Consider the following 25,396-nt stretch of genomic DNA (forward strand, 5'->3'; position numbering starts at 1 on the left):
GAGGAGAATGATTGAAAACAAAGTGTAATGAAACATATGTATAAAAACATCATAGTGATATTCATTAGGTTATATACTAACCAAAAAAAATACAAAAATTAAAGACAAAGACTTGTGACTTCTCATGATGAACTCATTGATAGAACACTTGGTTGGCATGTGCAAGGTCCCTAGCACCACAGAAAAATCTCTTAGGCTTTAATAGATATGTTGTTTAGTTATTCTGTACAGTCAAATATGTAAATTAAAGAATTAGAGGATTTTTTAGTATGAAATATTATTACTGACCAAACACATTTGGTGATATGAACTGGCAATAAAGAAAGCATTACAAAGTAAAAGGACCATCAATCTTATTTGGAGAACAGATTAGAATCTTATGTAGTTAGTGTGTTTTATTATCTGTGTATATATAATAACTCACAACAGTCCCTAATAGCTAGATCAACTCTTAGAGGTTTAAGATATGAACACACCAGGGATGAAAGAGATTAATGGCTCTTGGCCACCATACAATTGATTTACATGGTTTTTTCATTTTACAAATCTCATGACTCCAAAGGTGAAAAATCCTACTATTTTCATTTTGTGGGAAGAAAGTGTTTTGGGCAGGATATTGGAAGGGAAAGGTATTAAATGTGTCTGTTACCTATATTGTGGTGTTCCTGCATTTCTAACACTTCACAGCAGAGAAGGAGTTGGGAACATCTGAAGCCCTAGAGGATCTCAGGAATGCTCACTACATCCAGAGGTTTTACTCTGTCATTTCCTGCTGTCAGAGTCTTGTTTTATAAATTTTATTTGGTGGTATCTCCTTTTTATGACATGTTTTAGTATGTCCTGCAAGACAATTCTTAATCCACTTTTTAAACAGTTCCCTTGGGTATGAACTACATTTTCTCTATTTGGAACCAGTGTGGATTCCTGATCTACACCCCCTATGTGTTAAGCTGAATAATTCCAAAGCATGTTCTGGCAATGATAAATGCCAATATTTTATGATGACATTCCAGGAATTTGATTGGAGCTGCCAACCGATATGAATGGTATCTTTACTATTTGGTGAGTTAAGCAAAATACTAATTACATTTGTTAGAAGTATCAAATGCTAAAAAAGAATATTCCCCACTTCTAGTGACACATCTGAAACAACTTCAATATCCATCAGTGGGTGAATAATTAAATTATGGGACAGCCATTCTGTAGAATGACATGCAAGCCCCAGGGAGATAGTAGATCTGAATTTATGGACTTGCACCAGGCTTGCACATTAAGCATTTTATATACATTGTTTCATTTAATTCCCACAACAAAACCATGGAATTCTCACTGTTTAGATAAGAGCACTGAGACTTAACCAAAGCCCTGCAAGTAATACATGTTATGGTAGTAGTAAGGTCTGAATTCTGTGGGACGCCAAATCCATTTCCCTTTCCAGTTACACTTGTAGTAGCTTATGAATGTCAAAGCTAAATGTGTATATAGTTGATTCTGTCATAGAGATTTTGTTCAAAATGAACAATGACTCGTATAACCATGGAGAATAGGAAAAGCCTTATGTAATAGTAAAAACAAACACATCTGGATGTCAAAACTGAATTACATATGAATGAGGGCTGTTTCTAGCTCTTCCCATGATTGGAAGAACATTTCAGAGTGCATTTCAAGGCTGGCTTCATGTGTCATGGATTTTTCCAGTTTTCTCAGAGCTATTTCTCTGTTTACAATGTTGAATTCTATGAGTGAAGTAATTAGTCAACTGTAATTGTTTGTAATGTGAAAATCATTTGTATACTTATTTTTTTACAATGGCTTATTCCTTTAATATTTACAGATGGACAAAAGAGAAAGAAATCTTTGAGAAAGAAACTGGATTCCCTAGGGAAGGAAAAGAACAAAGACAAAGGTAAAGGGCCAAATAACTAAAACCAATGCATCTTGCAGGAGGCATGCTGCTTGGATTGGGTGGAGATTTCAAATTGCATCGGTTTATCTGGTTGGGTTCTATTATGTAAACTACATTTCTGTAATGGAATGTCATTGAGAGCCATTTGGGTCTACTTTTCTGTGTTTGAGTATCCCTATGTTGAACTGATGAGTTCAGCTGGTTTGAGCAGTGGGTGACTACAGCCACGGTTGTGGTTCCAATTACTCTGTCCAATCAGCTACGTCTAAAGAGGACCTGGGTTGAGTAGTCATGGCCAGCATGCCTAATACTAACCAGCTGTTTGGCAAATGCAGACAATTAAGCAGGACTAATTAAATGAGAAAGAGTTTGCATTCATCTACTATGACTACAGAAAAGAAACAATCTTCATCTCAAGGCTTACTAAAGATAGGCCATCGTCAGCAATTTTGTTAGATCACAGAATGCTTGGTTTAGGCACCATATGTTTTCCACAATTACTGGCTTTCATCATACTGATTTGTGTCCATTTCTATGGCTATTTAGGGAAATGACACTTGAGCCACTCTTTCAGAGACATTTGTTGTCAATTTAAGTTTGTATTCTTCAGTTGTAAAGGTCACCAGGACCCCATTAGAACAGTCTAATTTTTTTATGACTTGTTCTCATTGTGTTATATGAACTGATTGTTGAATGGTGTCATTGAGTGAATGTATGTTCATTTTATGTGCCACAATGAATAAGTGTTGAATGAGGAAAGACATGTGTCTCACTTTGGAGTTCCCATATATATTAACTGCATTTATGCTTGTAGTGGAAAAGCAATGGCTTTAAAATTAAATGCATTACAAATTGCACTGGACAAGCCTTATTCTAACACTGATAGCAGTCTACATATGCATAGCTGAAAGTGTGCCTTAAAGTTCATGATATTTGGATAGAAAGAATCCTAAGGAATAGTAATTCACTATTTTGCTTCCCTTACAGTGGGTTTTGTCTTCCTTGGTGCTAGTAGCAATGTAGACTGGAAAATTTTTGTGGCATATGTTGTGCTTTGAGGTGTGAGATGTTTAGCAGCATCCTTGGCCTCTGCTAACTAAGCACCAGTAGCACTGCCTCTAGTTTAGTAGCATCCTTGGCCTCTGCTAAGTGCCAGTAGCACTGCCTCTAGGCAGACTGTGCTCAGCCTTCTAGATGTGTACCACAAGCTGGGCAAAAAAAAGAGATAAAAGTGTTAAGAATCCATACCTTTAGCTGCGAGAAAGAATCATGGCTGTAATATTTAAATGTCCTAAGGCCCAAGAGCTGAGGAATATAGCTCAGGGATAGAATACTTGTCTAGCATGCAGAAGACCAGTTGTTCTGTGCCCAGCACCCCCAAAAAATGCAAACAAAAGCACACCTAATGGCTAGATCCTCACTGCAGTGAATGAGCTGTTGCTTTCTTGAAAAAAAAACTTCCAATGTATACATTTTAACATGAGAGCTGTGATCATATTCACCAGAATACTCAGCAGGATATGAACAACCTCAGCAAAATTTGTTACTAGAATGATGAAGATAAAGGGTAGGCTAGCTAGATATCCCCTATCTGATAAATTTTATTATATGTATATGTTTGATGTTTTATTGCTCTTATTTTTTGTGTTATATCTTTCACAATTTCATGAATATATTATAGTAAATTATATTGTTGTCATATATTATACTATACTATATATAGTATAGTATATAGTATAGTATAGTATTGTATATAGTATATTATATTGTGATCATGTCCACCCCTTCTTACCTCCTTTTACCCTCTCCTGCTGACCCCTTCTTCTTCCTAACTAGTCCCCTTCCTACTTTCCTGTCTTTTATTTGTGCATGTCTTATGCAGGTAAACACAGATGCTGTGTTCATGAGTGCAATGGACATGTCATGTGCAGAAGACCACATCTAACAGCATTATACCCCAGCATCTAGATCTTACTCTTTCCACTCCATCTTCCTCAGTGCCCCCTAGGCTTTAGAGGGGACAAAATAGATGACTCATTTATGGGTGGGCACTTAACTACACTATTCCTCCACTTATCTATGGGAGATACATTCCAAAAACTTTCCACTGATCACTCAAATTTTGGCTAATAGCAAACCTATGTGCAGTATACTTCCCTGTGTATACATGCATACATATGGTAAAGTATCATTTATAAATTAGGCACAGTAGAAGACGAACCAAAATAACTAACAATAAGCCAATTACTATAATATCCTGTGATAGAAACCATTTAAAACATATGACTTTCTTATTTGTTAATTTTCCATTTAATTTTATTACAATTTACTGTAACTGAAAAGTGAAGACAGCTACATGAGTAATAAATTACTGCTTGAAGTTGCTTTACTCTAGGATAATGATATTGGTGTTGGGATTAAAACACAATGAAGATGTTAGGTGGTTCTTTAGAAAGTACACATTCAGACTATGCTAAGAAGAATGAGGGTTGTTTTTTTTTTTTTTTTGGCAGGGAGAGTTTAATGTTTGCATTCCCTAAATTGGTGTGTGTGCGCACACTTATATTGTATATAAAGAAAGCAGAAAGAAAGAACATGAGTGAATAGGAAAGTAAGGGTCAGCAAGTAAGGAACTGATTAGTGTCCACTGGGAATTTAGATATTTTTCAGACCAAATCATATTAATGTAGACCAGTAAAATCTTGGCAGTATTCTTTATTGACATAAGAGAAGAGTAGAGAAAAAAAGTAAGCTCTTGATGGTTCTAATGAAAAGGCAGATCATCCATCCATCTAAGGAGAGAAGTACCAAGCTTCACTATGTGAAGTTTGCTCTTTATGGATTAGCTTTGGTGTTTAAAAAAGAAAGTGTTCTAAGCTTAATTGAAGAGTTACTTCTTGACAGCTCTTCAAAACATAAAGCTTTGTCCATGTCAACACTGGGAGCCATTACCTGGCTATCTTGGGAACCAGAACCTGGGGGTGGCTGTGTACTGGAGTGGCACATTTGGAATCAGTTCACTTCCCTTTGGATATTAGTGTTTGGGTTCATAACAGACACACATGTGAAAAATGATCATCACTGAAATCCAAGAGGGAAAGAAGGAAAACAGGAAACTCTGAATGACCTCTTGGGTTAGGCCATCTAAAAATAAAGGGGAGCAGCTCTTCATGGTTGACCTGCTCTCCCAATAAAAAAAAAGTGATTCACAAATATTTGATATGCTACTATATTAATTGATTCCATCAGCATGAATCATGTCCTGAATGATATTTAATTCCTTCATATAAAAATATACAACAAATCATATGACATTCTTGCATTCAGGATGCTACTTAAAGCCCATCTAAGTTTTGGTTGCCATATGGAAACTAATTCAAGATTGACATTGATTTGCAAAGCATATTTTCAAACAGAAGATTTCCAAGTTCCTAGTCTCTTGTAGTTTAATTATTTGGCAAATAAAAGTAACTTTCAGAAATTCAGACAGTTTCTTTCTTGACTCAAAAAAAACCAGATTTTGTGGAAAAGATAAATAAATGAATGAATGAATGAATAAATAAATAAATAAATATTTGAAATAACTACTTTGATCCAGTTCCAGGGCTTCCTTAATCAAGGCACATAGGGACTACGTGTTACTATGGAGTAACTGTCCACCGGGACTCTGACAGAACATGAAAAGAAGATTAGTTCAATTGTGGTACCTTTTATGTACCAAAACCCCATTGTGTCATGCCTTATGGTTACTCACTGTCTAAGTCACTATATGTGATCTGTGAAGTAAAACCTACAAAAGACTAATTGCCTCAACTTCTAGTTTTGCTTCACATTAAGTAGTAGTAGAAAAAAAATTAAGAATTAATTACATGTAGAAATTCTCTAAGAAAATAGATTCAAAGGTATCAATAAAAGCCATCCTTTGGGAATTAAAAACATCACTCAGTAGGCAAAGTAGTTACCACACAAGTGTGAGAACCTGAATTAGACCCCTAGAGCCCTCATTAAAAAAACAGATTTGGTGGGATGTGCCTATAAGCCCAGAAAGGATGAAATGGGAGGTGGAGACAGGTGGATCCCTGAAAGCTCACTGCTCATCTAGCCTGAAAAACTTGGCAAAGTTTCAAGCCAGTGAGATATCTGGTCTCAAATAAAAGGTGGTAAATATCTGAGGAGAAAAAAATAAGGTTTTCTGACCTCCTTGTGTGTATATGGAAATCCAAACCCTCAAGAACACCTCAGCATGAACATGTATACAAAATACACACAGCCACACACACACACACGCACGCACGCACGCACGCATGCACGCACGCATGCATGCACGCGCACACAAACCATTACTAGAGAAGAGAATGACCAGGATGTATGTAGTTCCAGAGAAAAGTAGGAAGAAGGGAGGGTTATCTCACAGAGGACTTTGTGGACTACAACACAACTTTTAGTCTACATGAAAACAGCATTGAGACATCATCAAAATATACTAAGGGATAACTTCATAGTGTTTTAAAATACTCTATCATGCTACATTGTATTAGATGAACTTGGAGTGGAGCTGACATCAGCACAAAGGAATGGAGGAAGGGCAATTTGAAAGCTATAAAATCCAGGAGCAAAGCAATGATATCATGGAATGAAGATTGTGGCAGAGGTGGAGAGAAGTAGATTAAAAACAGAAGATAATGTAAAGTTAGAATGGCAAGATGATGGAATAGAAATGAGGCATAAAAAGAAGTATTAGTGTATGACTTTCTAAAGTTATATTTACCTCTATAAAGAGCAGACACCCCTAGCAATCCAAGCAAGGTCTAGTAAGAAAAAACTGCGAGTGAGACATGCTATAAAGGAACAAGAAGTGGCTTGTGCTTGGAGGACAAGTGAGAGCTGAAGATGGAAATGAAGCGTAAATTCTGGGAAAAACGAGGTCCAGCATGGGACTAAAGGAATGGATGACAAAGATGGTATACAGCCAAAAGTTAGAAGAGAAAAAGGGGGACAAGTAAACATGAGAACAGAGAATCATGTGAGCCATTAAGGTGGACTGGCAAGTCACCAAATTTTATGCGAGATTGGTGGTTTAATGGTGAATCAAAGCCAATAATAGTAGAAAACAACAAAGAGTAAAGGACAAGGACAAGCCTGTGATGGTAAGCTTCCGTCACAGGTGGGAGGGTGGGGCTCTAAAGGGAACAGTTGGAAGCAAAGAGGAAAATCCATCACCTTTTGACCCCATGTTTCACGAGGAGGCAAAGACAACCACTGCTAATATCCTGGTGGAACACATGGCTCAGATTAGGACATAATACTAGCTGTCCCTAGCCACAGCACAGAGAGCCTTAGATAATATCTTTGTCATTTAAAAAATCCCATTATCAAGTTTATTAGCTTCTGTCTTTGTGAAGAATCTTCAGGTTTCTATGACCTCCTCACAGAAAAGTTTTGAACTCAGAGATATGCATGTGCACCCAATGCTTGATTGCCACATAAATGACAAATTTGCCCAATAGAATTTTGATGAGTTTTTGATTTCACAATAGCTGTATTTTTAAGGAGAAAGAATACTCAAGGATCCTTCCTAGAATATTGCAAAAACCTCAAGACAACATCTCACAGTTTTGAGCTTAAAGAGCTCTGCTTTGTAAAGCTTATAAGAGTCTTTGAGAAAAGTAGCAAGAAACTAAGGAGCCCACATAAAAACTCTAGCATTGAAATAATAAGCTCAGCCCTAACAGAAGCTTACCATACCAAAGAGAAATAAAAACCCATTCTTAGTGGAAACATCTTTTGAATAAAATTAAAAGAAGACTAAATATCAGGAGAGAATAAATTCATATGATTGCTGTTTAATTTGTATTCAGTCATTACAATTTACAAACATAGTGATGGACTTTAAGATATCAGAAATGCTAGATTAGGGGGAGCTAGAGAGATAGCTCATGAACTGCTCTTGCAGAGGACTCAATTCCAGTTCCCAGATCCCACATGGTGGCTTACAGCCACCTGTAAATCCAGCCCTAAAGGATCCAACACCCTCTTCTGGCCTCCATGGGCACTTGCAAACACATCCATGCACCTACAAAGAGACACACACCTACCCATAAAGATAATTTTTTTTTAATTATAGTTTTCAAAGAAACTGTCTTTCTTGTTTTTTTTTTTCCCAGAGAGACTAGAAATCTCTAAATAAGTCTGACTGGGTTTGCTTATATGGGAAAATGGCTATGGGAGGATTGAAGAGCCCTCATTTTAGAGCAAGGCCCGCCATGCTTGTGCCCACATTAACAGACCCATGCCACATGATGTATTTCAAAGTCCTCTCTGTTGTGACTCTCCCCATCCATGTCTGTACATTCTATGTGGCTGTCAGTCTTAGCATGTGTATGTCCAAACTTTTTGAAGAATATCTGATTATGTCCTGCTTCTTACACGAAATTCTCCAAGTGCACAGCCTATGGCCTGGAACTGCTCTTTGCAGTATTAGTCTTACCTCAAAAGAGAAAGGCATAGCCCTTTGATTGCCATATATTCCATAGTTCACTGATAGAGCAAGCACCTCAGAAAAATCCTCAGATGAACTTAGGACTTTTTACTTCAAAACAACTTGCATCTTTTGATGGGACCAGAGGTATATGCCTTTAAAATACCATTTCTGCTCTTAATGGAGACTTGGCTATTAGCCTAGTTTAAAATGTTACCATGAGTCAAGCAGGAAAACGTTTCAAAGCCTCTTTCCACCTGGTTTAATGTTGGCTTTTTTGTTCAAAGAACAAATAACCTTAGAGTTATTTTCCCTTGATCATTTCGGTTTCATTAACAGGACCTGTAAAAACAAGGGCTCTCCTAGACTCTAAATGCTATGGCTGCTAAGAGATGTAATTTTGAATCTAACAAGAATAATGTGCTTAATTGAATTATTAATACTTTCAGCATAAATATAAAATGCTGCTAAAATGTCTATCTCTGAGGAGCTAATATATATGAACACACATGAATTTACCACAATAATGCAGAAAGAAACTATATATATATATTGCCAAATGAAGCCAAAAAGTTCTATACTTGGTCTCTTCCTCAAATGGTCCCTAGTTAAAAAAAATAACAAAAATATCCTGGGCTTCCCACAAGCTATATCATGGTCAAGTCTACTTCTGCATGTGGTCATCAGGAAGCATGAGTATAGTTTATTACTTCCCATACTGCCTCTTTTATTAGGATCCTTAAAGTGTATCAATTGAATTTCAACCTTGGATTCATTCATCTTTCTATTATTCAGATGAGAATCACTCTGTTATAATTATTTACATGTCTGACTCTGCACATCTTCACCCCATCTCAGAACCCCTCAGGAGAAAGGACTTGAGATCTTTTATACCCCCTTCATTGTAAAAGCTGACGTGACAAGTAGTAGGTGTTCAATAAATGTTTGTTGAGTGAACGGATATATATGGTTTCCTCATGCCTTCAAAGACTTATAAAGTTTATAAATTGAAGAGTAATGGTTTATAAAGATGTGTGATCATGGGCATAAAATATTATTTATAGTCTGTCCAAATGTCATACTTCTTTACAAAGTTATTTCCTTTAAAACAGACTTGAGCAGATGGGGAAAGATTAGAGACGTACATTTCTAAAATGTATATTTGTACCTACTAGCTTCCTTAATTGTAATTGAAACTTAGGACATTTGTCCAACCAAACAAAACCACCTCAGTATGCTGATTGATGAATCAATTCTTTGAATCAATAATTTGACTATGCCTGCTTTTATGGATGTGATGTGAATGAGCATCCTCTCCTGTTTGGACCTTCCCTGAATATAAATATCTTTTTTTCCTTGCAGAATTTATCCCACAGGCATTTGGAATGCCCTTATCCCAAGTCATTGCCAATGACCGGGCATATAAACTAAAGCAAGACTTGCAGAGGGAGGAGCAAAAGGACGCATCTGATTTTGTGTCTTCCCTCCTCCCGTTTGGGAATAAGAAACAGAACAAAGAACTCTCAAGCAGTAACTCATCTCTCAGCTCAACCTCAGAAACACCAAATGAGTCCACATCCCCGAACACTCCAGAACCGGCTCCTCGGGCCAGGAGAAGGGTGAGTTAGGCAGGATCTCCTCTGACTCTGAGAACACTGAAAATGAGTAAGGTTGTCCTTTGAGTCTCTATTAACATGAAAACCAGACACATTGGTAGATATCTCTTCCATTCAGCAATAACCAGTACTGTGAATGTGGCAGCTAACGTTCCCTCCACATTTCCCTCCTGATTAACTTGGTCCCCAGATGTTCTGCACTGCTGTCATTGATGCTTGTCTTTTGTTATCTCCTGCCATCTTGATAGACTTCCTGCTTAATCAGACAAGCCCAACCTTCAACCTAAGGGCCACATACATAACAAGATAGCTATGGATATACCAAAACACAAATCCATAAACTTATTTAAAACATTGTGAGAATTATTTTGGTCATTTTGTTTTGTAACTCAGTTGTTTAGTTCTTGAGCATGAACTTTATAGATGGCCTTCTACTGTCACAATGTCACATACACTATATATATACATATATATGTGTGTGTGTATATATATACATTGCACACATGGGCTGCAGGTTAGACACCCCTATGCTAGAAGTAGAGTCTTGAGGCCAACATTCAGTGTTTCTGTTCATTTTTGTCAATTTCATTCTTAGAATGTACCTGGATCAGTGAATTAGCCATAGCTGTTCAAAATCAATGAGGGAGTTAGTTTTTTCTTATCAATGGAGTTTGTCATTCTTTAAATAGAGATGTACAGTCCTATATGCAGTCTCTTTCAAATCCATGCTATATCAGTATGATGCCAGTGATGGAGTGGGCACTATGTTCTAGGCTCTGTGCTATTGCATGTCACATTGCAAATCTAGAAAGCTGAGTTTCTCAGACCACCCAGATGCTAATCAGCATAATCACTTCAAAGCATCTTTAAGGCTTCCTATGTTCCTGAAAGTTCTTTCCCTTTTCTCTAAACTTTAGGCTGGAAATCTTTGTCAATCCAGCCATTAAAGACTGTCCTAGTTCAATACACAACCAAACTTCCATTTATAACTCATATTTTTTTTTAGCTTTCAACATTCAGGACTTCTTCCAAGATATAGCAAGACCTTAAGCCCTGTTATTTTTTTATGGTATTAACTATGATTCAAAGTGGAAAAAAAGACAAAACTATGGAATATTTGTATTTCAAGATGAATTTGTTCTTCTAAGCCTGTAATTATCTTAGACTGTTTATAAATCCAAATAACAGTAAAACCAAAACTCTAAATTTGAGCTTTCTGGGAATCTAGGACCTAGGCAGTAGACTTCCTAAATGTCCCTTTCTCTGTCCAGGCCCTACCAGCACTCCAATAGTTGACTTCTCAGCACACACTTCATCCAGGATGGATGGCTATAACCTCCTGCATGCTGGGGATACAGGCATGTGCCATCATGCCCAGTTTAAATCTTCCTATGTTTAAAATCTACTTCCTAGTGCTATAGTTGAGAATTTTTTTATTCACAAGAGTTCTATGACTTTACCTTATTCATTGAGTATGCATTTTTGTTTCAAAATTTAAGTAGTTGAAACAAATTGTTTTAATTATATGTTTCTAACTTGTCTTCTATTTAGAAAAGTCTGTGTATCGAAATCATAACTAATGATACTTGTTACTTTTTCCTTGATATGTCAGCAATAAACAAATATGTAAATAACAACAAAATAAAACAGTAGTATCTTTTAAGAGAGATAGTTCTCCATAAATTTTATTGGGAGGCCTCTGCAAGCAGCCGCTTTTCTTTCTGCTGCCTGTGATCTTTTTCAAATCTACAATTCACTTGCAGGGTGCCATGTCAGTGGATTCCATCACAGATCTGGATGACAACCAGTCTCGACTCCTAGAAGCTTTACAACTCTCCTTGCCTGCTGAGGCTCAGAATAAAAAAGAAAAGGCCAGAGATAAGAAGCTGAGTCTGAATCCCATTTACAGGCAGGTCCCCAGGCTGGTGGACAGCTGCTGCCAGCATCTGGAAAAACATGGTAAGTAGATTTGTCATCAGCCACCAATGATCCAAGTTATCATTCCTCTATGCACCCAGTTTCAATTCTGCATTTCTTTGAGCAAGGGCTGGACCAAACTTCCTTTGGTGAATAAAGTGCACCAATATAAATGTTGACTTAAGAAGCTACTGGGATCAACAAGGCTAAATAGGTGTGATGCTATCTGGAGTCCTCAGATCACAAGAGTATTCCCAAGGGACTCTGACCAAGCATTTTAGGGAAGGATCACTTGTGTTGGAATATACCCCCCTTCAAATAGAGCCAAGTTCCTTGGATGTGTTTATATATTAAGGTTCCTTACAACATTTCTTTTGACAAAGGTTTGCTTTTTGGGAAATATCTACTCTGAATGTCTCCAGCCATCCGTTTGCAGCTCAATTCCTATTAACATGATGACTTTAATATGATGGATAGTTCTTTTCTGAAATTTAGATATTTGTCTCATAAAATGCCATATCTATCACATATGTTTATTTGCTATAGAATTATCACACACTTTTATGGATTTGGGAAAACTTCCTTAATTGCTTTTTCACTATAAAGATAATATGTTCACTATACTTCTTTGTTTTGTTTTGTTTTTTGAGACAGGGTTTCTCTGTGTATTCCTGGCTGTCCTGGAACTTGCTCTGTAGAACAGGCTGGCCTTGAACTCAGAGATCGTCTGCCTCCGCCTCCTGAGTTATGGGATTTCATTACAATTTTTTAAAGCAAAAACAACAAGAAACTGTTGGTCCTATCAGTGTATTCATTCTATCCCAGCTAGTTAGAAGGCTGGGCAGGAAGATTTCAAGTTCAAGGTCTTCCTGTGTTACAGAGTAAGTTCAAGGTCAACCTGGGTAACATTGTGGGACCCTGTCTCAAAATGAAAACTAAAACAAGAGTTAGGGATGCATTTTAGTGGTGTGGCACTTGCTTAGAATGCATAATGCCCTAGGTTAAATAGTCAGTCCTACAAGAAAGAAAGAAAAAAACAGGAGAGAAAGTAAGGATAAAATAAACTGTGAACATTGTTATTTATTTTCTAATTACAAAAACCGAATTTGGTGGAAAAAATACTAAGTATGCATTAAAATTGCTTAATTAATTCATTATGTATAAAAATCATTGGATAATGGAATGACTTGATAAATAAATGTATTTAAATCTCAGGTTTTGTTTTCAGCACAGAATATTTACTGCATAGTTTGGACCTAAAGGCAAGACTTAAGCTGATCAACTATTCAAGGTCCTGATGTATTCAAGTATCCATAGCATTTCTATCATAGCTATGATTCCAGAATAATAGGATATACATTCAAATTCAAATAGATATTGAATATTCTAAACTAGTGGTTCTCAACCTTCCTAATGCTGTGACACTTAAATACAGTTCCTTCATGTTGTGGTGATCCCCACCCCCAACTATAAAATTATTCTCATTGCTATCTCATAACTTTATTTTGCTACTGCTATGAATTGTAATATAAATATCTGATTTGCATGATATCGCATTTGTGACCCCCAAACTTCAAAGCTTCAAAAAATAAAGTGTCTTAGATGTTTTTTTTTTTGGGGGGGGCTGTTGTTTTTTGTTTTGTTTTGTTTTGTTTTGTTTTGTTTTGTTTTGTTTTGCCTTGCTTTACTTTGAGACAGGGTCACATTATGTGAGACAAACAATAGCAAGAGCATTTCTTCCCTAATACTTGTTTTGCCTGTTTTTTGAAATGGGTAGTAGAGGACATGTGTCACTTTAGTCTTTTAAGTATTTATCAGAGACCCTTTTTCTACCCTCTCCAAAATTGTTCTTGAATATTTTTATTGGCTTCATCAATATTCATGTACCCAGCCCTTCCTCTCTTATATGTCATTTCAAATGCCTTCTCTATTCTTAAGTCAAAATTCCTTAAGCACCTCAAATTTCCAGAAGCTACAAAAGTCAGACAAAAGGCTAGCAGAGAGTCAAAGGATGCTTCTGGGATTGAGGTTGAGTTTAGAGTGGGATCTGTTGCTTATAATGCTTGTCCTCATTTCTCTAGGACTGAGATTCAGGTGCTTCTGGGTCTGGTGTCCATTGCAGGTTTTGATGAAAAGGGGAGAGAGATGATCACATCAGTTTCAGGGACAAGACTCAGCCAAGTTCTTCTTGAGATCAATGTCTTTTCAGTGTATACTTTTTTTTTAAGTGACTGCCTTAAGTTATGGTTATTGAATGACTAAACTGTACTTGCTTTGTCTCTGAGGAAAATCACTGTGAAGTTATGTCAGAAAAAGGCATTGTTGATCCAAAGACTGTCATTTGTTCTACCTTAAAAAATAAATCCAATTCAAAAACCAAAATATATTAGAGTCGATTGAGATGTATCAGAATTAATACCCAGTGAGAAACAGCAATGAATGAAGAATTTATCTAATGGCGTTTCTGAACAGCTTAGAGAAATTTATCCAAATGAATAGTTCTACTCTTGTAAAAATTCCCTTCTGATATCTTTATTTTGTTGAAATTTTGAGTATTCAGAAGCCATCTAAGAATAAGAAAATATAAACTAAGCAAAATACCATATTTCTAAGATGTCATTTTATTTGTTTTTTTTTACATTGCATATAGAAGACTCATCAAACCAATTCATGGCTTGTCTTTCTCTAAATAATAGCACATTCAAATATTATTCTAAGTATTCTATATGCTCTGATTAATAGAATCAGTACATACATTTTGAAGCAGGTGCTTAAGATCACTTTACAGAGGAAGAAATATAATTCTGTATCCTATTCTAAACTGAATCTCATATTTTAAGCTTACCAAAGAAGTAGAAAACATAAATTAGGTTGGGATTTGATCTCATTTAGGAAGCAAATTAACAGTCATAAAAAGGAGGTTACCTCCAAACAAAGCATCCATGCATACAAATGCAAATCAGCAATAACCAATCTCCCACTACAATTCTCTCAAATCATCTGGAACTTCAGGATAACACTTTTGAAAAACAGAACTGATAAATGGGATGTTTATTCTATTGAATTTTCTAACAAAAAAAAATAAAACCCTTTGGAACCCCAACTAAAAAGTGTTAACATTTGGGACAGGAGAGATAGAGCGGTAGCTAAGAGCATTTGCTGCTACAGCAGAAGACATGGCATAAGTTGCTAGACCCCACAAAGTAGCTCATAACCATTCTTAGCTCCAGGTTTAGAAGATCTAACTCCCTCTTCTGGCCTTCATAGGCATCAGGGATATGGTGCAATATATACATGCAGGCAAAATGTACTCATAAAATAAAGGTGCTAGTACTTAATATCAAAATGTAAAAAAAAATATTATTTTGAGATAAATCAAGAATCAATGATACCATATAATAATGAAATAATTAATACTAATGCAAAAGATACACATGTTTGCCTATATTATAAAGGCCCTGTGAAGAGAACTGCAAGCCTTTGTTTTCTTGTTTCTGGATAGAAAGAAGTAATGCTATAAAGTTTTCAATTCTTTCCAATTAATGATGTACTGCACTAGTCAGAATTCATTCAGTCACAGAAGAAAGAAACTTAGATGAAAGCAGATTAAGGAGAATTCCCCCCTACCTCTTCTAATACCCTATAATCCTTATTTATATGCTGGGAGTCTGAATGCAAGATTCAAAAAATACTATGAGGATTCTCTGTTTACTGGCTTTACTCTCAATAACTATATTCAGTTTCAAATGGTCACTATCACCTCCAATCTAGCACCATTCTCATACTTGATTATGAAGAGAAGTGAGCTAACAGTGAAAAAAATGTAAAAGATATAGATAATGCTCCTCAGTAGTGATGATGCAGGATTCTCAAGAAAATGGAAACCATGTATGGTATCACATGCTTTTAATCCCAGCATTCAGGAGGCAAAGACAGGTAGACCTTTGTGAATGAGAGATCAGCCTGGTTCACATAGTGAGACTATCTCAAAAGGAAAGAAAATGGATAAACATCTGTGTCTTCTGAAGGAAAATACAATATATATATACATATATATATATATATATATATATTTTATAATATTATTACCACTGATAATTACACTTGGCCATAAAAACCTTATGCTTTAACTCTTATGTTATTGGGAGATTAAATGGAGAGGGGAATCATATAAATGACATCATAGAATACCCAAATCTAGTCAGTGGAGATATTTACAGTGGGAACTTAATGCTATTTCTTTACCAAATCAAGTGTGTAGGGAGACAGAAAAAAAATAGAGGAAGATGAAAATGCAGATTAGGACATTAAAAACCACATTGACTCACAATTTGCAACCCTTATGAGGGTATGGGAAAAAAAGTCAGTGTCATTAAATAACTCTTGTTAAAATTTCCAATATGTGGTAGTAAGAGTGTTTGCTATATTTAAAGACCAATTTTTGAAGACTTATTTTATGTCTGTGTGTGGGTCTAAGGTTATTGTTGTACACCACATGCATGCAGCTATCTTCAGAGACCAAAGAGGATGTTGAATTTCCTAGAAGTGGAGTTGCAAAGGTTTGCAAGCTGCCATGTGGGTGCTAGGAAACAAACCTGGGTTCTATGGAAGAACAGCAAGTGCTCTTAACTACCAAGCCATTTCTTCAGCTTCAATTTCCCCACAAGAAATAAAATATTATAACTTATTTCATTATTCTAAATAATTTTTAAACATGAAATTTATAGGAACTTTGGCTCTTTATCAAATTTGAAATCGATTTTTTTCTATTCATAAGGAAAACATACTTTTTAAAGAAAAATCTATAAAATGTAGAACAGTTAAACAGTTAAGAAACAATCACAGCTGGACAGTGATGGTGCACACCTTTAATCGCAGCACTTGAGAGGCAGAGACAGGTGGATATCTGTGAGTTCAAAGCCAGCCTGGTCTACAGATCGAGTTCCATAACAGCCAGGGCTATGCAGTGAAACCCCATCTCAAAAAAAGCAATCACTTTAAAATTTCAGTTTATTTCTATTTAGCCTTTAAAACTCCCTGAAAAAATATATACATCTATCACTTAGTTTAAATAATACTACATATATACATACATATGTGTATGTATACATAAATCTATATCTGTACCTATATATAGGTACATATAATATTTATATCTATAAATATACATAAATATAGATGTAGGTGTAGATGTATATATAGATATATATACATGAAGAGAGTGCCACTACTCTCACTTGATGATAGGACACAGAGTTTTCATGTTTGTAAAAATTTCTTATAAATGTCATTTAAAAAGGATGTACAATAGTCTGTCATATGAGTGGACCCAAGTTAGCTCCAAATACACAGCTTGTTTTTCTCTTATAAGTGGTCCTACTCTGACCTTCTCTGTGTAGCTGTCTTTGTTCACATTTTTGATCATCTTAGAATCATGCCATAGATATAGAAGAATGCCAATAAAAAATGCCTATAAAAAAAGATCTCTCAGACTTATAACATCAATAGTCACACGGGAAAATTTCTCATCCCCAAACATTTAAGGTAAAATAATTCTGATGTTTAAAGAGCCAACTATGTATCTGGAGAAGGTGAATAGTATGACATATGGAAGTGCCATTGAACACTGTGAAGTCACTGCTGTTCTGCATGTCACAGCTCTGTACAAGCATTCTACACTGTTTCTACACTGCTTTCATTCAGAGTCTCAGTCATAAAAAACAACTGTTGATTTTGTTTGCTTATTTACAGGCCTCCAGACAGTGGGGATATTTCGAGTTGGAAGCTCAAAAAAGAGAGTGAGACAAGTAAGTAAAAACTGAAGGTTATATTGTCCGTTTCCCTTGAAATTTCATTGAATTACTAGGTGGAAAGTTCAAGATTATGTAAATTCCCTCTGACTATCTTTTCCCAACCTTCCATCCAATTATGGTATAATTAAATTCCAGGAGATGAAACACAACTCAGAAGCTTAGAAAAGTAGAGTTGGGGTGAAAACACTGAAGGAATATTTCTAGACATGCCCAAATAGAACATAATTTAGTAGTGGCTGGTTTTACCCAAATGTACTAGGAAAATGCCATACGTACTCTCATCTAATCTGATGAAAAATAGATGCTTTATAAGTTTCTATGGAACTATTGGTCCCTGACTCATTTCTCATGATAAACTATGTTCCTTGTTTTTTTTTTTTTTCCAGCATTACACTACATTCTTCTGGCAGAAATTTGATATTAGATTGTCAAGGCTACTTTCCTTTGATCAGATAGGTTTTGGGGGGTTGTGATGGCTTCCTAAAAGGCAAACCATCCTTTAACAAACAGAACTCATTTGTTAGCAAAAGATGCTTACAATGTTGTGTTCTCCTATTGGTTGAAACAGAAGAAAATAAATAACTCTACAATTTAAAAGTTAATCCAGGGTAGAAATTTTAGTTGAAGTTAAAGAACTGTTTGTATGTTGAAGTAAATACCCTATCATGTGTCTCTTTTGGTCTAGTTTATTTGTATTCTTAATTTTTACCCAAGATGAGTGAATAACACCATATCACCATGACGCTTATAAATTATAAAACTGTCTTCTAGGCCTCACACCAGTGTAAAATTAAGGAATACCTTTATTAATAATGTCTTATTGAATCATCCCTTCAGCTGCAGTCCCCTTCACCCCTTTTTTCTCAGGATTGTAGAAATTTAGAAATTCAATTCAAGATCATGTGATTAAACAAGCTCCTTTCATGGTCCACCTCTCTCTGTCTCTGTCTATCGGTCTCTGTCTGTCTCTCTCTCTCTCTCTCTCTCTCTCTCTCTCTCTCTCTCTCTCTCTCTCTCTCTCTCTCTCTCTCTCTCCCCGTGTGTGTGTGTGTGTGTGTGTGTGTGTGTGTGTGTGTGTGTGTGTGTGTGTGTGTGTCTATGCTGTATGTGTGTGTTTAGGAAAAAATCATGCTGTGTCTGAACTAGCTTGATTGCAGTAATGCTATGGGTGCACTCCTCGTTCTGGCTGTCTTGGAAATGCTAATGGAAAATTGTCAGGAATCAGTGAGCAATTGAGGGCAGTGATTGGTATTTTCAATCAAGTGGACAGATGATGAGTGCCAGCAATTACTCCTTGACATTTTTGGATCCATAAAAAAGGGAGATTTTTTTTGCATAGAGATTTACTTAAGGATTACTCACTCAATAAGATGTAATTAGTGGTAACTTAGGAATAAATTTAAGCATGAAATAAATGGATGCATGATTAACACACTATTTTATGTTTTTATGTAACTTTTACATACCTGTACTTTTTCTTCAAAAAATAAGAGCTAGGGCTGGGGAGATGGTTCTTGGTGTGTAAGCATGAGTTCTGGTCCCCAGCACCCACATAAAAAGCTTAGCATAACCACATAGCTATAAAGTCAGCACTAGGGGTGAGAGAAGTCAAGCAGAGACAAAAGAATCCCTGGAGCTTTATGGCCTCCAGACTACTCAAGAAATGGAAAACTCCAGGTTCAGTTCAGTAAATGATCTTGTCTCATGGGCATATGAAGTCCAGTGATAAAGGAAAACACTCAGCATCATAACCTAGCCTCCACATTTGTATACCTGCACACACATGTTCACATACATCCTGCACCCACAGAGAGAGGAGGGGAAATATGAATATTTATGAAATAAGAACTTGTCATTTGTGGTGTTACCTACTTATCTACCTTGTATCTCTACTTCTAAGGGATGAAGTTGGCTTATGGACTTCGTCTCTCTATTTACTGGTGTACTTGCATACATTGAGAGTCTATAATAGGGGCTGAGACCCAGGATAATGTGATGAGTCTTTGTTGAATGAATGGATGAATAAATGAATGAATGAACTAAAGAAGTCTTACAGAAGTTTATTATACTGTCTATCCATGGACTTGCATAATAATTTATACAACAGAGAACAAGATCAAGGCATATTATCTCTGCCATCTTATCATGTTTTCCTTCTGCTTTGTTAGTAGGATTTGTATAATTATTAAGTCTGAGATGCTTTCTAGTAATTGCTCATAAGGCTACTCTGACAAATTAAAGATAACTTTCATTTCAATATATCATCTTTTAAGCCTTCATCATACTATATCTCATCCACATTTTTAGTTTTGTGATTTGTCAAATTTTTTTTTTTTGGTGTTCTAGTCAACTATCAAAATTCCAATGTGATGTGTTTGGTGACATGCACAAGTGTTGTATAATAGTTCTCACACATTTACACTTGACCTAAATTCTCTTCTAACTCTTAGCCCTTACTCCCAACTTCTTGATTCTTGTTATCTAGTCCCTCTGTGTACACCATTAACAACAAATCCACAACTAGTTTTGTAATAACGCGTTCAAATATGTGTGTGTGTGCATTAATAATTAGTATGTGTAAAGTCTGTAGCTCAAAGTGACATATTGTTTCTTTTTTTTTCATTCTTGTGATCTGTGCAAACTTAAGACCAGATTTTGTCCATCAAAACATTTTTTTGGGGGGATGAGCACTAAACACTGAGGTTAGATGGTTCTAAGGTGTCACTGACTATATGAAGCTTCTTGTCAAATTAACCCTGAGTCTTATGTAACTGATACTTGAACCGTTAATTTTCCAGTTGCGTGAGGAATTTGACCGTGGGATTGATGTCTGTCTGGAAGAGGAGCACAGTGTTCATGATGTGGCAGCCTTGTTGAAGGAGTTCCTCAGGGACATGCCTGACCCGCTTCTCACTAGGGAGCTATACACAGCATTCATCAACACTCTCTGTACGTAACAAAGCCAGATTTGCGGAAACATATCCTTGAAACTGCAGGATGTCCGGCTAACTCATGAAAATCTTATGCATGTGTTTTCCAATAACTGCTTTTGCCTTTATTGGTCTCTAATGAATGGGCTATTTGGGGGATTTTCTGAGATATACCCTGGGGGAAACTAGCAAGAAGAAAGCTGGGCTAAAGTGAATGGGAAAAGCCAAGAAGAATTTCAGATGTTTTCAAATGACCCCAGGAAAGTAGAAAGTGCTATAAGTTGATGCTTTGAAGTGCTGGCAAGAGCTTGCATTGAGTCTGTGCCTAAAAATGAGTCCTGGCTTCTGATATGAGGAAGAAGGAAGCCAAAGAACCCAGAGTAAGAAAGAGGGCAAACAACATTCTCAGTGGAAGCAAAATGGCATAGCCCAGTGCCAGTGCTTTCAAAGGAGCTGTGTCTAGCACACAGACCTCAGAGAAGGAGAAAGGTTAGGGAGGAGGAGAAGGGAAATGTCAGAGATGTACCGGCCTGCACACATTTCTTCCTGCAAAGCAGCAATTCCAGTGGGATTGTGGCTGAGAAAGAAGACAGTGTTTTTGTCACATATCTTGGATATTGCCAACAAAAAGTCTATACCTGGTATATTGTTCAAGAGAAAAGGCCCTTAAACACATTATAAAAATTTCAGAACATTCACCAATTCCCAGCCACTGTCAGTTATCAGTGTGTACTAAAACCCATTAAGTCAGTCTGAGTAATGAGTAAGAGAAAGGAGGCTGATGGAAATAAGAGAGATGGAGTTATCTTTCTCATGATTTCTCTGGCCATCCAACTGTTCTCTATACCTTTCATAGGATTTTGTAGCTAAGCTGCTAAAGTAGTGGGAAAATGGGTTAAGTTACAAAGTAGACCTGGTCTGGGTAACTTTTTTCTTTTGGTAGCGTAGATGAAACCTAACCTCAGTGTCCAAACGGTGTCAGCCCCTCTGGTCTTACTCAAAATGTCTCTCTGCCTTGTGTAGTGTTGGAACCAGAAGAACAACTGGGCACCTTGCAACTCCTCATCTACCTTCTACCTCCCTGCAACTGCGACACCCTCCACCGCCTCCTACAGTTCCTCTCCATTGTGGCCAGGCATGCAGATGATAATGTCAGCAAAGATGGACAAGAGGTATGCTGCCATAAATAGAGTGACTTCTTTTCTATTGTTCACCTGTTGTTCTAGCTGTTAAAGCACAAACCATCAATATGGCCACACATTTCAATTGGAAAACATGACACCTCACCATCTGCATTAGTTACTTATCTCATTACATCAACAAAATACCTGACAAAAGCCATCAAAAGAAGGAAGGAGGGGTTTGTTCGTCCTAACAAGCAAGTCATGCCGACAGGAAAAAGCAGCAAGTGGTCACACTGTGTCTGTAGTGAGAAAGAGGGGAGAGATGTCTGCTGACAGTCAGCTTACTTTCTCCTTTTTATTCAATAGGGACCCCAGCCCAGGGAATGACATCACCCACATTTAGAGTGGGTCTTCCCATCTCCATCTAATGTAGATTACACATCACTGACATGCTGAAAGATTTTTAATGCCTATTATAAATCCAATCACAAGTCCTCTGACCTAGATGCTTATGTAATAGTGTTACCCTCCCAAGGCCTTCTCTGGGGGGCTCAGTTTCATGAAAACTGTTGACCTCCTTGACATTTCAATGATGCCTCAAAATGAGGCTCCTATTTTCCACAAAGATGTTTACTCAAGCCTAACCTTCCATTTGTGAGAGGAAGATAAATAATTGGCTACAGAAGGGTTTTGAAAATGTGTAAAAATGAAATGTGGGAGTGTGAGAAGGGTACCATTCTTGTAACTGGCTAAATCTGTTTTGCTGACTTGGAATCAAAATGTGACACACATACACCCTTATCTCATCTGCATTTGTATAGAGAGGTCCTTTCATTCCCTAAATTACTTCTCCAAAACAGGTATTTGCTGAATGAGATGGAGCTATTCTGCTTTTAAGTCAAGTATGGACTGTAATGAAGGTTCTGATTTTTATTATTATATAGCAGTGCCACTTAAGGTCAATTGTTAAAGGCACTTTTGCACAAGTTTCATAGACCACTTAAACATTTTCTAGTTGAAACTGCTCCCAGTTCAGGGCTAGTGTGATCCCTCCTCCCATATGAGATTTAAGGCTATGGTTCTCTTTGGTCACACTCATACTTTCAAGCGTTTTACAGTTTTGTCATTGGTCAAAAGACACAGCCTGCTAGCTGATGCCCTATTAAATCTTCACCCTCATAGAGGACCCCATTTCCTTCTTTGATTTCACATAGCCATACTTCTCTCTGATGTTAGTTTTCCCAAGAGGCCTCAGAGCCATTAATAGGTTAGCATGTACCATAAATCAACAAAAGGGAGCCAGAGATGTTCCAATCTTACTTAACCACAGTTCCAATCTTACATAACCACAAATGCTGTTATTTAAATTATTAAGCAGAGCTCAGCTGTATGATGGACTTCTATGCTTGTCAGATTTGGTTCCCACAGGGCATGGACATATGTAATTTTTTTTGCCATAGTTGAGAAAAGCAATTCTGCATTTCTCCTCCTCCTTCCCACCAGGAGTGTGAGAACGGAACTTGAACTTTCCCAAGGTAGCCATTTTTCTCTGTAGGAGTTATAATTAGTGAAACCCCCACTGACTTCAGGTTTCATCATATGGTCCTGACACCTTATTTCAACATACACAGCTCTTCCATGGATAGACTATAATTCTCATAATTGTTGCATAGTTACATTATCCGTCTGGGTGTCAGCCTTTATGGACTACAGAGATAATAGAAGCTGTAGAGTCTAGTGACTGAGTGGAAACATAGCCCTGATTGGAAGGTATGCCAATTGCCTCTCTGGTGTTCCTTAAGTACTATGTGAGAAGGAGAAAGCTGCATCTTGGGTGATTAAAAAGGCACTGAGGAAAGCAAAAAGTCCAGTCCAACTTGCTACCATATTGTCTTTGGAGAATAATTTTCAGACACCCAGTTTTTAGTTCAAAGCTCAACAAGACTCCATTACTCATGCCCCAAATAAGACACTCTTCCTAGGTAAAAATATAGATTCATCTTAGCCTGCTAGGATCCTAGCTACCATCTATGACTCCTTCTATCATATGTTGATTTTCTGCCATAGTTCCTAGTCCTTTGAATAGGCAAGAAAAATATCATTGTGCCCACTTTTCATGGGTAGAAACTGAGGGAGAGTGGTTAGGTAACTTAGCACATGTCAGCCAGGGAGCTTCCACTTATGGCAATATAACTGGCATGTTTATACAGTTTACCACAGTCTCCTCCCCTGCCTTCCTGTTCCCTCAATTCTCTTCTCTGTTAGTCCCGCCTATACTTCCTGTCTGGCTACCGGCCAATCAGTGTTTATTTATACCGAGCGATATCCACAGCAGTTTACCACTCTGGAGAAGTACCATATACCCTCTTCACTGTAGATCTGCCAAGTCAGTAGGACAGTATCCATGTAAGTAACAGTAAAAAGCTGTTGCAGAGGGGTCTCTTTCATCAGTCCATACATATCATCATACTGGCTGGTGATCAGCTGGATTCTGCAAGTAGTGAGTGTCCAGCTGTCCTTCAGACTTCAGCCAGTCTAAGTTACTTAGTTAAAACAGCAGGGAAAATGGAAGGACAGCATTACTTCCTTGGACAGGTTAGAAGTGACTATAAGCAAGCAGCATGTTGGATTAAGGCTACAGAGCAGAGTAGTACTGAGGGGATGGCAGGAAACTGGGGCATGTTCATAGGTTAGTGAATGCTTCTGCAGGTAGATTCTCCAACCTGCTAAGATATGAACTTTGGGAGCACTGGGAAACAGATGATATAATCTATGCTGTAGATTAATTACACAGAGAGGGAGACAGAGACAGAGAAGGAGAGAGACAGAGAGAATATGTGTTAGGAAGCTTTTGTATCAATGGCAGTAGAGAAAACAGGAGTCTAGAAGTGGAGGAGATGAAGACAGAAGGCAAACAGACATTCAGAGAAGGGATAGACATGAGCTAGAAGACCTGCAAATAGCTCCATGGAGAATACTAAATACAAACCTTGTAGGGGGTTGAGTAGATGGACCACATAAGTATAGAATATGAATAGGAGTTAGCTAAACCCCTCTAATAAAAGCTAAGGGTAGAGGTAGAGAAACAAAGAAGAAGTTCTTTGCTTAGAATTGTTTAGTTGCATGAACAGGTAGGAAACACAGAATGAACAGAAGAATGGAGAAAGGCAAAATACTACATAGTAAATTACGGACAAATAACAGAGCATTTCTCCAATTCTTCTTCAACCTTTTTGTTAGTTTGTAAGGCATTTGTTAGGTCATCACTTCTTTATGGATTGCAGCAAGGAAGAAAACTGACTCAGATTAGTTTTATAAAAAGCCTGGAAGCTCACAAATTCTTGCCAGAGCTTTGTCTCTTTGAAAGAGGAAGAGAAGGGAAAGCAGAGTCAGGGCCAGGAAAGGCCTACACTTCCTCATCTGCAAAGTGAAAACTTCACGTCCTTTCTAATATGTGCTTAAAACTCAGTGCACTCTTCATTGGTAAGATCATGAAGATATATCAGAAGAATATATGTATATGTTGAGGTCAACCCATTGGTGGTGTTTTGGGGAAAATTGTGGTATCTTATAGAATTTTTTGTCTTATGTTAATTTTGTTTTGTTCTATTT

At 37.0% G+C, this 25,396-nt stretch overlaps 1 protein-coding gene across 4 annotated transcripts in view; it reads left to right on the forward strand.

The window, feature by feature from the left end:
- The window catches only part of Arhgap6 (Rho GTPase activating protein 6), a 479,616-nt gene that overhangs the window by 420,204 nt on the left and 34,016 nt on the right, over nt 1-25,396 (forward strand). For all 4 annotated transcript variants that reach the window (XM_006994323.4, XM_006994324.4, XM_076561964.1 and 1 more), the window contains exons 3-8: nt 1,835-1,906; nt 9,747-10,003; nt 11,764-11,959; nt 17,669-17,724; nt 20,529-20,679; nt 21,684-21,832. In XM_006994323.4, coding sequence (XP_006994385.1) covers nt 1,835-1,906; nt 9,747-10,003; nt 11,764-11,959; nt 17,669-17,724; nt 20,529-20,679; nt 21,684-21,832 — 881 coding nt within the window. The remainder of the gene's footprint in view (nt 1-1,834; nt 1,907-9,746; nt 10,004-11,763; nt 11,960-17,668; nt 17,725-20,528; nt 20,680-21,683; nt 21,833-25,396) is intronic.

This window comes from Peromyscus maniculatus, chromosome X (genome assembly GCF_049852395.1).
Source record: "Peromyscus maniculatus bairdii isolate BWxNUB_F1_BW_parent chromosome X, HU_Pman_BW_mat_3.1, whole genome shotgun sequence".
NCBI classification, from domain to species: domain Eukaryota; kingdom Metazoa; phylum Chordata; class Mammalia; order Rodentia; family Cricetidae; genus Peromyscus; species Peromyscus maniculatus.